Below are 14922 nucleotides of genomic sequence, written 5' to 3' on the forward strand. Positions count from 1 at the left end.
CAGGTGTCCACATACTTTGATCATGTCGTGTAAGAAACTAGATGAACAATTCAACTGCATTTGATAGAGACAACGGTTAAGTTAAACACACACTGGCAAACCAGAGGCCCTGTTCAAGGCCAAGCTCTTCCATTCATTCCCATCTCTCCAGGGAGAGCTTGCCCTCTCAGACACAGCAGCATGATCTGATTCCCACTCTCCTCTTAGAAACACAGCTATATTTATCTCGCTGAGATGATTTCATACAGATCAACACTTTTCAGTGATAATCCTTTCTTTCTCCAGCTCCATTTCTGTGTTGAGGTGTAAAAATAGAGTGAACGCAATGTGCCAAGCCCTGGGGAGCATATGAAACGGTCTCYGTTTCTCTCATGCCTCTTTTCCAGCAGAAACAAAAATAGTACTGTACTTTCAGCAAAGCTGACTCTTCCAACCAGCTATCCATCATAACTGAGAAAGCTACATTTAGCCAAGTATCCATATAAACCTCAAAGCCTGCAGGACAAGCATCCATATCATTACAGCAACTACTCCGATCTTATTATTGGAAAGAATACCGGAATAAAAAGAGTGAAATATTTCTAGACATTCCTCTAATTAGGTCATTACAATACAAACACATGCATACACACAAAAGCAATAGGCTCATATACACTTTATTTCATCAACATAAGAAGCCCCAGGGAGTTTATGTGAAAAGGAGAGAAACACTCTTTCCTTTAAGTATTTCAGTCTCAGGCTGCCAGTATTTAATCTCAGTTAACCCAGAATTTAAATCTTGCGTAATTTGATCAGCTGCGTRGGTCCATACGGTTCGGTTGGCGAAATCTCCACCCTAGCAAAAAGAAACTCTCAGCCAAAACCCCCTCCCCTCCACTAATTAAACCTGTGTTGATCACCCCTGGAGTTTAAAATTGCTTAAGCACCRCCTTTGTCCAATTATACTTCCAAATAATCAGTGTCAGATTCGTCGGTTTACGCGCAGGATCTCTCCACGAGAGATTAAGCCAATATGACACAACAAGCTCCATGATTCATTTCTGCCCTTTTAGAGCTGTATTCTGATTTTACATGAACCGCTGTCACAGACTATTTCCACATGAATATGGATGGATTTTCTTCCAGGCACAGACCTCATCCGCGCCATCATGAGCACATCAGTCTGTTTCTCAATTGGATGGTAATGCAAATGACAGAATTTTCAGCACCTGGGCCTTTGTGTCACATTCCTGCCTTGTTTCAATCCCTAGCTTCCCAACTTCTTCTTTCATATACATTTCGGATTTCACCTATCCAGTTCAGATTTGTAAAAAAACAGAGGTAGGGGCTGAGGAAGGGACTATTCAGTTCTCATACTCAGACATAGCAAACTAAGTGACCTAGACTTGTTTGTATGAGGTGAGGCTTTTTCCCCATCAATCTTCATTGTAGAGACACAGTTTAGTTTCACTAATGTGGTCCCGTGTGGCTCAGTTGGTAGAGCATGGCGCTTGCAACGCCAGGGTTGTGGGTTCATTCCCCACGGGGGGACCAGGATGAATATGTATGAACTTTCCAATTTGTAAGTCGCTCTGGATAAGAGCGTCTGCTAAATGACTTAAATGTAAATGTAAATGTCTAATGGTTTCACTAATGGAGCAGGTCAAAGGTGGAGTGAAGCGTCAGTACTGGAACACCTGTATGAGACAGCCTACCTTAGTCCTGTTCTCTATCTCATAGATTGAGAGTTGCATGGGAATGTTAAAGCTGTGCAGAATGTTGCCACCGAACACCAGTGTGTCCTCGGGGGTGTAGACTGCATGAATCCAGCCTGAAACGGGACAGCCAGCCAAACATCATGAGAACCAGCTGACCCACTCAAAACATGCTCAGGCAGACAGACATGGTATGCCCAAACATGTTCTCAAACACATGCCTGAATAAAGCAGTGCATGTACTGTATGGTTTGTTACAATGATATTAATGATATTATGATAGGAATAGATCAAAACAAAATGCTAGGCAGCTCACCGGAGGGGATGAAGAAGGTGTAGCCCTGTTTTAGCTCAACTCTCTGGCAGCCATCTGCACGATCTCCCAGGAAGACGTCACTCTGCTTGCCTGACAGAACCCAGTCCTCATACAGGGCAAGGTTATGAGGTGTCGGAGGCACCAGCCAGAACACCTGAGCACAGGACAGGGAGATAAAAGTTGGGGATGTGGCTTTGGTTGTCATCTAAAAACAAGGGCGATATATTTCTCAAGGTTACAGCTTATATTAGAGAAGTCAGCACATTTCGGAGATTTGCTCATCCTTTCACATAATGTTCTTCCCCCTCGCTTCCTCTTCATGCCCTAGCTTGACCTTTGCAAGTTTGTATAATGTGATCCGTCAAAGGTGTGCATACGGACACCCTAGCAACAATCCTCTGATGTCTGCTGACTCTGCAGCAATCGCTGAGACAAACAGGGAACGGGTTCACTTGTAGCGCCTCTACAGAAATAGGATACATGTACAGTACCAGGATTGGGGGACGGTATACGAGAGAGCCTCAGGATGCACTATTTTGCCACATACAATCTGGAAAACAAACATGACAACTTACCTTTCCTCCCTTGAAAACGTGATACCACACAGACGTGCCCCCGAAATCAATGTGGAAGTCAGTATAGCAGCCCTTCACGCTCATCAAACAGTACCTACAGAGGGACATGAGAGGGGTGAATGATGACCCACTGGATCTGAATAGTTATGACGCACCTAGGGGAGCATATTTTCTTTGTTTGACAGCCTAGACGTTAAGAGCGTTGGGCCAGTAACCAAAAGGTCCCTGGCTGGAATCACTGAGCCGACTASGTGAAAAATATGTTGATGTGCCCTTGAGCAAGGCACTTAACCCTAATTGCTCCTGTAAGTCGCTCTGGATAAGAGCATCTGCTAAATGACTAAAATGTAACTAAGAAGACTATGGGTTAGGGGCTGAGCTGAATGAACATCAGAAACCGAAAGGGGGGAAATAAAAGATGTGCAGTACAGCCACCAAGTATAGTCACCAATTATTTCAAAAAAGTGTGTTAGAAATGTTAAGCGAGCTMATTTTTTGTTAATTGTTCTTACCCCAGAAACTATACAGTAATTGTACCATTTCAACATTCCAGCTGTGCAATGTACAACTGAATTTGAAAGCTATTTGGATGAAAATGTCTTTGTGATTAATTTCTAAGTGATTAATTTCTAAGAAACAAGCAGCTCAACCACAATATCTGTTTGAAATCCGCTACGCTCTACTGTACTACAACTGCCAGTACCCTATTCCAACAAACACCAACAACAACAAAAAATCAGTAACCACAAATAAGCTAAGAGAATCACTCACAACAGCCTCTCCTCTGGAAGTTAATTGTGGAATGATTAGGGCTCCGTGGGACATAAATCATTCAGTAAGATAAGAATGAGAACAGGTCTATTAATAGAATGGGACCCGACCACTGACTCCAGTAGCCTCATATAAACCAGAATGATTACSGCTGCGCTATAGTAAAACTATGTAAGCTCGCGAAATCAGGCGGCTTGCGAGGCTATGACTCCAGGGCTTCAGTGGAGAAAATGGAACACTATCATTTACGACCGGGACGATACCAATATCGCAATATTTTTTCCATTACAAAACTGAAAACACGAAGCAGACAAAACTATTTGGTCCTTTAAAAACCATCTGTATGTAACYTAATGTGCTACAGCTTGGAAAATAAATGAATGTGACTGAATGACCAAATTTTTATTTTTTTCTCMCAACATTAGTGCTGTTTTCCTAAAGTTGTTAAATACACTTCGTGTTTTGTTTCCTTGCCACGATACTAATGAGTATCACGATACTGGTATCATCCCGGCCATACTATCATTACATGGCACATTATTGTTAGAGCCACAGCCATGATTTTTGTTAGGTGGTTTGATTTGTATGTAGGTTACTGTAAAATGGTGCATCTGTTCTCCTGRTATCATTTTGCAGCCAGCACAGTTAGTCTACGCTCAAGGTTTATCAGATTGAAATCAGCTAATAACAAGTGCATACCACACAGAGTGTGTGATAGATTTTTTTTAAAGGCCAAATAAAAAGTTTGGGACGAGACGATACCAGTATCACAGCCCTAATGTTGGAAACAAACATCATTATGTTGTCCTCCAGAGTCAAAAAAATAATAATTCCAAGCTATAGCACACAATATTTTAGAGTTTTGGTCTGCTTCATGTTTCCATTTTTGTCTGAAAAAATKGTGATACTGGTATCATCACAGCCCTAGTAAAAAGGCTGTGATASTTCTACTGTGGATATGGTAGGGTAGAAATTCCACTCTTCAAGCCATGGGACATCCAAAATTAGTGATGAATAAACCATATATTAATTATATACCTGGCACTGATCAACATAAACCCTGGCTCATTTTGTCCATACATATCATTTGATTTGGTCTAGTTACATAAGTCTATGGCTAAGTTATAGTTCTCCAGCCCCGGCTGACTCTTACTGTATGAGGCCAGTCAGACAGATACAGGCTTGTCATCCATCCCACAGCAGTGTATCTGCACCTTCCCACAGAGACACCGGAGGAGAGGGTTCACATGGGCTGGAGACCGGAGTATGACCTTGACTGAGGTAATGGTGGAAACTGCCAGTGTAAGCACATTATAAATGCTCCCACTCAGAGGGAGAAGGTCACCTCATCCATATAGACACATATCACCGACACTCAACAGAACATGTTGAGACGCATAATACTGTATGGCTTACAGACTTCACTGAGGGCCCATCTGCTGAACCTGTGAGACACTCACATAATCACACACACAGATCCCCAGCCTATTGTACAGCAGTTTGCAGCTCTCCTCTGGACAGAGAGTGAGCAGACCCTGGGCTATTGAAGCCCAACATCCCACTACAAAACACCACTCACGATCAATCACACCAGCCCTTGAGCGTCTCCATTAAAGACAGTGTAAATAAATCAAATGACATGATAGAGTACTCCCGACATCTCTCGATCTGAACAGCTTTTCCCAATAAAAGACAGACGTACCCGATAGCTATTCCTCTCTCTGACCCAGTTCGCTCAGGACCACCCCCCACCCCACCCGCTAGTCACCGACCAGACAGGAGAGAACTGCTCCGGATTTTATTTCTGCCCTGCACCATTAAGTAAAAAATAGAGAGGAGTGAGAGTAGGAGAGAGAATATTAGAGTGAAAGAGAGCTAGAAAGAGAGAGGGGAAGAGTGAGGGMGAATGGGAGGGCACAATTGGCTCTTGAATTATGTCTATGTCATAATGCTGGTAGCTGATTGGCTGAAGAGGAGCCATGAAGTCACTTCGGCATCCTGTGAAGAACCGCCYTCTACCATGAAGGAGCCCTGCTGCCTAGCAACCATCAGAGGAAGTGAATGACAGCAGGGGGCTAAAAGAGAGAGGGCAAAGGGACTTTGGAAAAAGGAGGAGTAAGCTAATATTTCCTCCCAGCAAAGCAGCAATTTTCTCACAGCTTTTTAAAATAAACTTTGGCCTGTGCTTCAGCGTTTTCCTGTTATGTACAATCAACTGCATTTTTGTAACAGGTCCACACATCAAAAGAAACGTTGTCATTGCACACAATAACTAACTGAATTTCTAAAAGACAAATTACTTACTTCTGTACTTTGGGGTACTTCATCTCTGAGATGACATTAGTGGCTTCAGTTTGTCTTTGTTTCAGTTTAAGGGGCCACATGTTGTCCACCCAGTCCACTAGATCCACCTATAAGAGAGAGTTGACAGTTGGCATTCACTATCAAATTTGCCCTTGTTCATAATGGATAAATGAATCAAAAACTGGCGGTGCCATCTTACCACAGTGGGCCTCTTGACGAGGTTCTCCAGTTTGGTGTGACTGAACTCCAGGCTGATAACATTAAAGAGTTTGTCCCGCTCCTCCTCAGGCGTCTCATAGTAGCGGACAAACTGGGCCATGCTCATCTCAGAGCCTTTCTGAGTGCTCACGTCCATCACATCAACGGCACGACGGCTACCTGCAAACACAAACACAGCAGTCTTACCGTAAACCTGAACACTACCAGGTCACATGAGAGATCCTATTAGAGGTAATTAAGTAAAAAGCCWAAATAAAAAGTGGCATTTAACTGTAACTGATTTCAGTCTGACTTTCTGTAATATAGATGGATAGGCCTATGTGTGTTGTGTCTGCACTGGAAATTTCTGAAATGCATCTTGGTAAAGTGAGTCATCTAACCCTGCATTACAGGCTTTAAAAAAAGTTTCCATCAACACCCACACACTTTTTGACTTGACACCTTTTCCGGCAGCATGCTTTTCATTCATCAACAAATGCAGGGTATTGTTGAGTACAGTGTGGGCACTGCTGTCCAAACTAAATGATGAGTCTAAGAGAAGGATTTATGCAGTGAAAGGAATATGTACCATGCCTAATATTTAAAAGATAGACTTACCAACCAAACCCTTAATCTCACTGACGGTGAACTCCGGGTCTGGCATTCTGTATTTTTTCAAGAATAAAGTCAAGATAAGCATATTACCTTCAAACCATTCCACAAAACCTAATATTTAACCAAGGCAAACAAGAACATTTAATAGGCTAAATAGGACTTTATTGTTCACATGTCTTCATATTGTACTCATCTCTCACCTGAGCCCCAGTCCATCTTTGGCTTTGAAAATAAGAGGGGTCTGAAGTGCTTCTCTTTGAACATACTCATAAGTGAAATCTGAGAATAAAAAAAGTGTAGGTGTTCATTATAACTTCACTCTGCACATGGTACAGTAGAGTACAATTTGTGTGCGTCTCAATGTCTGCGTTTAGACAGGCAGCCCAATTCTGGTCTTTTTTTCTCTTCACTAATTGGTCTTTTGACCAATCAGATCAGCTCTGAAAAAGATCTGATGTGAAAAGATCTGTTGTGATTGGTCAAAAGACAAATTAGTGGAAAAAATATCAGAATTCAGCTGCCTGTCTAAACACTGCCATAGATGTGTGAGGACATCCTGCACAAAGACAAATTAACCAAATGTAACTTCTCCCCTAATGTGTGTGAATGCAATGGATGAAAAGGAAGAACATTTTAAAGGCCCAATGCAGACATTTTTTATCTCGATATCAAATCATTTCTCGGTAACAATTAAGTACCTTGCTGTGATTGTTTTCAATTAAAATGCAAAAAAAAGTAGCTACAGTAGCTTCTTAGCAAAGACCAATTTCTCAAGCAATCATTTTCCTAAGACTGTCTGGGAGTGGTCTGAGTGGGGAGGGGAAAATGGGAAAACTAGCTGTTATTGGCAGAGGTTTGGAATGCTCTTTCTTATTGGTGTATTAACTAATTTACCACTTGGTGATGTCACAAGGCACACCACAACTCCATCCTACCAAAACAGGCTGAAATTTCAGGCAGTCTTTTCAAACAGCTCTTACACTAAATGGGCAGTATCACAGTATTATTCCAACCTCAGTGTGGAAATATATGAAATACAAGARAATTACATTTTTGACTGCACTGGCCTTTAAGCATGTCCACCAGTGAGGGGACAGTGAGTGTGGTAGGCTAAAATTACGAATTAAGCATTTTATTTTAAATTACCTTTGCCGTCCATYAACTGAACGAAATGTCTGTTATACGAATTACTAACAAGTTTCTCCTCCAGATTAAAACCCCTGACATTTGCAATTTCTTCAACGTCAGAGAAGTCCTCATTTTCGTCGTACATTGTCCGGCAGATGGAGCGCTAGTAGAGGAATGAAAATACAGGTTATAAAAGTCAATATTTATCACGTCTAACCAATAATGTTCTTAAAGTACTAGAGTATATAATGAACATGCAAGTATAGTTTTGAATAAGGGCGGTCGTATCAAATTAGAAAAAGCAAAGGCCAGGCAGTACATTATCTTATGTAGGCTCGAGAGAGATAACAATAAAACAGTGGTGCACGTGGCTATGCTGTATTTGTGGTTGTAGGTGGGCCTTTAGCTGCAAACACCTTTACAGATGATTAAACAATGCTAGTTAATAACCTCACTCGTTATGTCCAAGACAAACATTAACATAACGTGCTAAGATGCACAATAACAACGGTAGGCAGAGTCTGAGTGGGATTGTGAATGACGTCTATAATTTACCAAGTAAAATATAGCCTAAGTAACTACATAAAGCTGACGTTTGTCAAATTTTAACAACCTATGACATCTTCTGTTCTGAGGGTCAATGAAATTATGATAAGCTAGGCTACCACTGATATCTCAGCTAACCTAGCTAGCTAGTCCAGTTAAAAGCGAGGCTAGCTATGCTAGAATAGGGTAATAATGCTACACACCAGCTTGCGTCCAGAATCTGCACCAGCTTCCATGATCTGAGCCCTTGCCTAGTGTATCTGTTCAGCCCTTCATTTAAAAATGATAATAATCACATTTAAACTAATTATCACTGCGTTTCGACTCAACTAAGTGGTAACCATATTTGTTTTGTGCTGGATAACGTCACCGACAGAATCAAAACATTGTTGGACAACGTCATGCGTCACCTCCCACACTACTTATTCTTCACGTCAACTATGAAAATAGTTCTGAATGTATAACAAACAAATGCTATTACATTTATTTCGCCGACTATTTCGCGGTCTGTCATAGACCTGCAATTGCATACACAACAAAAGCTGCTTGGAGTCCGCATGCATGCTAGCTCTAGTTTAGATCCCTCAATATGGATATATTGCATGCATGTACGCTCTTGGGCACAATGGGCCGTGGGAACATTGTCTAAAATTATTCAATTGATTATTGCAAATTGTTAGTTAGTAGCTAGACATTTGTATCAACGTGTCATGCGAATGGCTAAATTWTAATCATCCACTGTCGTTCAAATTATTATAAATAATTTGCAAGTATAACTGACACTGTTTGGTTCGCATTCTTCACCGGCATACGTTTCAGATAGCCAGGTTCTATTTTCCACGAGTGGCCCTGCATGACTGRCTAATGACAGTAACCAAATTATTGTACGCACTATAAATATCGTTTCAGGGTAACTAGTTACCATGTGAAAGTTTAATGTATTTTTGTTTGTATGATCCAACTAACTTATTATACTTATTATGGATAGGCAGAATTGTGCGTAGTTTATTAAGCTTCGCCGCAGTGGCTTATGGGTGCAGCCAGCTCGAGCGAAACCGCAGGGTCTAGATGTTCGGTTCAGAGGCGCTGCAGAGGAAGTAGACGGTATGAAGTTTAAACAGCGTTATGCTTACAATACTTTGCCATTATTTAATGTCAACATAGCGTTAGCGAAAGTCGATTGAAAGTATCTGAACTGCTGCCAATTTCTACATCAATTTATTTGGACACCGAGGATGTTATCTCTGGCTAGCTAACGCCTATCGTTTTTATTAAACAGCCACATACGAATCAAACAACGCCTGTTCAGTCTATTCAATTTCAGCGGCACAATGAGTCTGAACGAGCATTCATTGCAAGCACTGTCTTGGAGGAAGCTTTACTTGAGTCGAGCAAAACTGAAGGCTTCCAGTCGAACGTCTGCTCTACTATCTGGGTTCGCTATGGTAAGGAATATACTCGCCCAAAGATGCATTGCAGCAAAGGCAAGTCTTTGATGTCCATAGTAGGATGACAGCTAGGCATAATCCAAAAGCAGAATCCTTGTGTATTCATCTCATGTTGTATAGATTCTTTGCACCCCCTAGTTTTGCATTGCAGTTTTTCTTCATTTGGGAAGATCATGTCTGGATGGAATTTTGACAGCACGTTTTTCCCCCTTTTATAGATCTCTAGTTCCAGACGTTCTGTCATGAATGCTAATTTTCTCTGATATACATTTCATACTGTTACTATCCCTTTCTCCTCTCTAGGTAGCAATGGTGGAGGTTCAGTTGGACACAACCTATCCTTACCCACCTGGTCTCCTCATTGCCTTCAGTGCCTGCACCACTGTGTTGGTGGCTGTTCACCTTTTTGCCCTGATGGTTAGTACCTGCATCCTGCCTAACATTGAGGCAGTCAGCAACGTTCACAACCTCAACTCCGTGAAGGAGTCTCCACATGAGAGAATGCACCACCACATCGAGCTGGCCTGGGCCTTCTCTACAGTCATTGGCACCCTGCTCTTCCTGGCTGAGGTTGTACTCCTCTGCTGGGTCAAATTTCTACCCATTAGGCCTAAGAACCACAATCCCAACAATGGGACCATATCTGCAGGTGTGGCTGCTGCCATCACCTCCACCTCCATCATGGTGCCTTTTGGCCTGATATTTATAGTATTTGCTGTACATTTCTACCGTTCCCTTGTCAGCCACAAGACAGACAGACAGTTCCAGGAGCTGGAGGAGCTATCCAACCTGACCAGGCTGCAGAATGAGCTGGACGGCAGAGGGGAGTCCCTCATGCAATCCCCCAGCTCTCAATTCCCTTAAAGACTGACCACTCTGACAAGATAGATATCTCTACCACGACAATACTTTTGCCATTAGTTTGACATTTCTATTAAAAACACTGCATCATTTATATGAAAGTGTTGTGCTATTCACTGTTTGAAATGTTCACATTTCTAGATTTTTTACTTGCATATAACTGTAAAACTATGCCACTTAACGCATGTACACATTTTCAACAGAAAAAAAACACTGTCTTAACTGGCACTTGGAGCGTTTGTATTGTGGACAGTTTTTTAAAATTCCATTTACCTTGCAGGTAATAATGCATGGGGCTGAAGAGGGCTCTCATTAACAATCTATTGTGACAAGGTGGCTTGCTTTATTGTTATGAGCACCACTGAAGGTCTTATGGTGTTTAAGACAACTCTGAACCTCGCAAGTTAAAATTTGCGTAGAGCTTCCTGGGAAACCCATTTCTCATCTTTCTACAACGAGTTTCCAAGCAGGAAATGTAAGTTCCGAGTTGTCTTGAATGTGGCATTACTTCTGTAAGAGGTGAATATGTTCCGTATTCAACCTAATGTTCTGATTTTTACTTTTTAGAGTTAATGTTTGATATTAAATGTAATCGGCCTGCTTAAGTTATTTGTAGTCCAAATGTTACTGCATAAACTCACAACAGTTTACTATTATGTAAACTATTTGTTATTCAATTAAAAAATTTGTACCATGGTTGTCTGAACAATGTTTTTGTGACATAAAGCTATTTTCACTGCTGCTTAAACAGTGAATACAGAAATGAACTGCACATATTTTCTCAACACAATTTGCTTTGTAAAAKGTGTTATGTTGCTTTAATTTCCTGTCAAAAGTGCACCCTCTGACTTGTTTGCACACTAAGTTGGTAGGTCTTGGTAAATATAGAACATCCTTAAACCATGTAACCATTTGCTTTTTGTTTTGCTTCTAGGATACATTTTTTAATACCTCAAATTGCCATTGGGGAATGATAGACAGATGGTGCTGTGACCTCATTACAAGTCTGATCATGTTCAGTGGTCCTGTTTCAGAGAAGTAAAGTTACTAAGATCTTACTCATGATGTGCTCTCTTTATTTGTTAAATTATGGCATTTTACTACGTGTCCAGAGATCAACAGAGATGAAGCACTTTAGGGTGGTCCTCCTGTTGTCCTTCTGTGGTATGTCCTATTCACTGGTACGTTGACTGTGTTTCCATTAAAACTGATCTTACATCCAACAGATGTACCTTAAGCAGAGAAAAGTGGGACACCTCACCATACAGTGAATTGATCATCACCAGACCTGGGTTCAAATACATGTGTATTTTATGATTTTTTCTTTATTTTTCAAATAATGTGGCCTGAAGCAATTATTTTGGAAGTAATTTAAAAGTATTTTCAAATACCTGGGTTAAATGCATGGAAGTGTATTTGAGTATTTTCAAATAGCTGCCAATACTTTCCAAATACATTCCAATATTCAACTACTTGTCTTTTCAAATAAATATCAGAATACTTTGAAATGTATGTGAAAGTAATTGAGATATTTGAAATAGTATTTGAACCCTGGTCTGCTAGGGGGCTCAGCACCACACCTGCAACACCAAGTAAAAGACAAACTTTTAAATGCTTCAAAATACAAAGTATGTACCTTAGGAGTTGTGTATATTGTCGTTGTTGTTGCCTCTTCTCTTYCAAAGTCCGACACTGTTCCACATTTGGCCACTGCGTCCACCCAGAAGCCCTCATAAAGCTGACCTTTGTCCAGGTAAAATAACTTCCAGTTGCTTTCATACCGTTTTTTTCCTTGATTCACTAATTTGTGTTGAAGCCAATCTCAAAACCTGACATACTGTTATAGTTTACACCCAAATCCATACAAATCCAAACTGAATTCATTCACTTTGTTTCACCAAATCAATTTTTTTATGAACTAATCGCTGTTTCCACAGTAGTAACAGACTTGTGTGCAATATTTCGTTATTTCAGTGTTTCATTGAATTACAGACAAATTGTCAAAGTTGTGGACAGCTCATCTACACTAATAAAGATGCATGCAAATGTAGGCTACAATTACTTAATCTACCTCACCTCTCCATTTACACACTGGAAATCAACTTTGTCTTGAACGCACCCGTGGTGACAGTCATGAGACTTCCATGTAAGGTAATATTCCTCTACCTAGACGAAACATGCCCTGTCCGTGATGTTTGTCTTCAGCCATTCTCCCTCAGATACAGTATAGTGGGAAAGGAAAAAAGTGTAGGTCCTATAGCTACATCCTTATTACCTGTTGAAAGATTATTTTTTTAAATGGAGAGAACCAGTCACGGCCCATGGGTCTAAATGGTGACGCAGTAAAAGAGAATTTATGCTTGATCCGAAAGGTGGTCGGAGGCGCGGTATGGATGGTGTGACGCCATTGCCGAGCCTTTTGAGACATACAGTTGCCAAATTGAGCTCTGTACCGCATCGCCATGCAWAACGAAAATGTTTTAACAATGCAGAGGGCTCCGCATTGACATGATTGGTTGATGGTAAGTGGGGGCGGGAGGTCTAGTATAAACACAAACTCACTTCCTTGACAACTTCCTTCACAACAGCTCTGCACTGTTCSGTGAAGCGCAAGAAGTGTGAATGCCCTACAGAGGCCATATCACCCTAAATGCTGCACGGCCAATGCAGATGGAGGGTTAACCATGCAACGCCTTTAAACCTAGGCCTAATACCTCAAAATAAATGATGTGTGCAAAATTTAGGCTATGTCATGCAACAGTAGTACCATGCTTCTTGCTCTCCAACTAATCCCCTGTGTATTCATCTCCATAGACTGAATAAACAGCATTTTACATTATCAGCAAAAATATTGTAATCAGATTGGATACTTTTGAAAAATTTGATGATTACTTCAAGGATTACTTTTACATTCAGAAAGGATGTTTGCGAGAAAAAAAATCGGACACTTCTGTTTTCTCAATGACATTGAAATCAGCATTGAAAAAATTCGAACGTTTAAGTTTGTTCCACCTGAGCGAGTCTGACCACAAATCAGAGACCACTATGATGACACACCAAATTAGTTTGATCAATCGCGGGAAAAGAGCAAGAATAGGATTTTGTAGGCTACAGTCCAAGCTATGTCTTCCAATAGTGAGACTGCTGTCGTCATCCAAAGATTAACCAATTTGAATAAACGCTTGTAGGTATACAGTGTTTGTTTACATGTACAATGTTTACAAACATTGGAGAAAACCAAGCTTATATTTTGGGTTCTCATGGAGTGTGACAGTTTATAAGTTATATTATTTTATAAGTTAGCATTTATATGTTATATTCTTCAAGAATCAATTGATATATAATTTAGTCCAAAAATTGATGTAGCAACTACAGATGGACCCTTTTAAGTCTATCAAAAGTGTGCGAGTTTGAGCATATGTCCATTAGGCCTATGGATTTATTTTAGCAGCATGAATTGGATTGAGCAATTAAAGCCCTACTTTTATTCCATAGGCTTGGATCCGCACTATGCAGCTGTTACAAGAGCGCATTTTTCACTGGCTGTCCACAGGTTTCAAAAACAATGATTGATAGGCAGCTTAAACTTCTTGAATTCAACCATTATGGGTTCAGCTACACATTTTAGATTTGTGAACAGCCATCCACAACAACCACAATCTGTAAGGCGCAAATAGCTAAATGAGAAAGCAGCAGTGTGATTCACATCAATGCGCTATGTAGATATCAATAATAAGTGATAACCGTATCACCGTAGACTACACCACTGCTGTCATCCTTACCTACGAACGCCGTTTGGGTCTTTGAGTGTCAAAAAAGATAATAACACTATTTGACGTGTCAAATAAGCATGTTGACCAATCAGGACCCGAATATGACTACACGTCACATAATAATTTAACATTTCATTTTTGACTTAGTTATTACACATTGATTACACTATCACTCGTATTTCATATGTCACAACGATTCACCAATATGTATGCTATGATGCTGGTAAAGTTGTGTCTGGCGCCCGTGCCGCTGCTGCACGAGTGCAGACACACTTACCCAAGCTCTAGAGACAGTGCTGGTCGTAAAAAAAGCTAGCTAGCTGATGGATGCAAACAATGTTCTTCCCCAAAAACATAACAAAACGACAATCTGTTTCAGTAGCTATAGTTAGCTAGCTGACTATCTAGCTAAATGTCATCATCTAAAATACCCCTAATTTATAAAACGGATCTAATTTGATTAATGGTGGTCGGACACACCTATTTCACATAAGCTAACCACAATAAAGATTAGCCAAAACAGTGGAATTTGCTGTTTGCCTTCAACATAAAGGTCTCTCAATGAATGTCAAATGCAAACAATACAAATAGTGGAATCATGCCATACTGGAATAAATCATGCTAAACGAGGTTGAAATGTTCTCATATAAATTCAACAAAAGTTTAATTTGACAAAAATCTGTTGAAATCACA

The 14922-nt window shown here is 40.5% G+C and overlaps 2 protein-coding genes across 3 annotated transcripts in view; one reads left to right on the forward strand and one right to left on the reverse strand.

Annotated features, from left to right (window-relative positions):
- Positions 1-12915, reverse strand: part of LOC111980664 (lysine-specific demethylase 2B-like) — a 45549-nt gene extending 32634 nt beyond the window's left edge. The window contains exons 1-10 of the mRNA XM_070449501.1: positions 12576-12915; positions 12093-12199; positions 7620-7764; positions 6674-6752; positions 6477-6523; positions 5860-6038; positions 5661-5767; positions 2586-2679; positions 2011-2164; positions 1695-1810 (exon numbers count right to left, since the gene is read on the reverse strand). Of these exons, the coding sequence (XP_070305602.1) occupies positions 1695-1810; positions 2011-2164; positions 2586-2679; positions 5661-5767; positions 5860-6038; positions 6477-6523; positions 6674-6752; positions 7620-7764; positions 12093-12199; positions 12576-12591 (1044 nt within the window). The 5' untranslated portion in view covers positions 12592-12915. The remainder of the gene's footprint in view (positions 1-1694; positions 1811-2010; positions 2165-2585; positions 2680-5660; positions 5768-5859; positions 6039-6476; positions 6524-6673; positions 6753-7619; positions 7765-12092; positions 12200-12575) is intronic.
- Positions 7788-11514, forward strand: LOC111980663 (calcium release-activated calcium channel protein 1). 2 transcript variants are annotated; one of them, XM_070449502.1, is made up of 2 exons: positions 7788-9635; positions 9903-11514. In XM_070449502.1, the coding sequence occupies exons 1-2, from the start codon at positions 9479-9481 to the stop codon at positions 10457-10459; spliced, it is 714 nt and encodes a 237-aa protein (XP_070305603.1). In that variant the 5' UTR covers positions 7788-9478; the 3' UTR covers positions 10460-11514. The 2 variants fall into 2 exon arrangements, with proteins under 2 accessions (XP_070305603.1, XP_023867288.1); XM_024011520.2 differs by having other exon boundaries at positions 7789-9592; positions 9899-11514.
- Positions 12916-14922: the final 2007 nt, after the last annotated feature.

The sequence above is a fragment of the Salvelinus sp. IW2-2015 genome, linkage group LG20 (assembly GCF_002910315.2).
Source record: "Salvelinus sp. IW2-2015 linkage group LG20, ASM291031v2, whole genome shotgun sequence".
Classification (NCBI taxonomy): domain Eukaryota; kingdom Metazoa; phylum Chordata; class Actinopteri; order Salmoniformes; family Salmonidae; genus Salvelinus; species Salvelinus sp. IW2-2015.

What these genes read in the sequence shown, in the direction of transcription:
- LOC111980663 (XM_070449502.1), top strand. Translation starts at nt 9,479, where the DNA reads ATGAGTCTGAACGAGCATTCATTGCAAGCACTGTCTTGGAGGAAGCTT. An exon ending in ATGCATTGCAGCAAAGGCAA is followed by an intron (nt 9,636 to 9,902) that starts GTCTTTGATGTC and finishes CTCTCTAGGTAG; the next exon opens with CAATGGTGGAGGTTCAGTTG.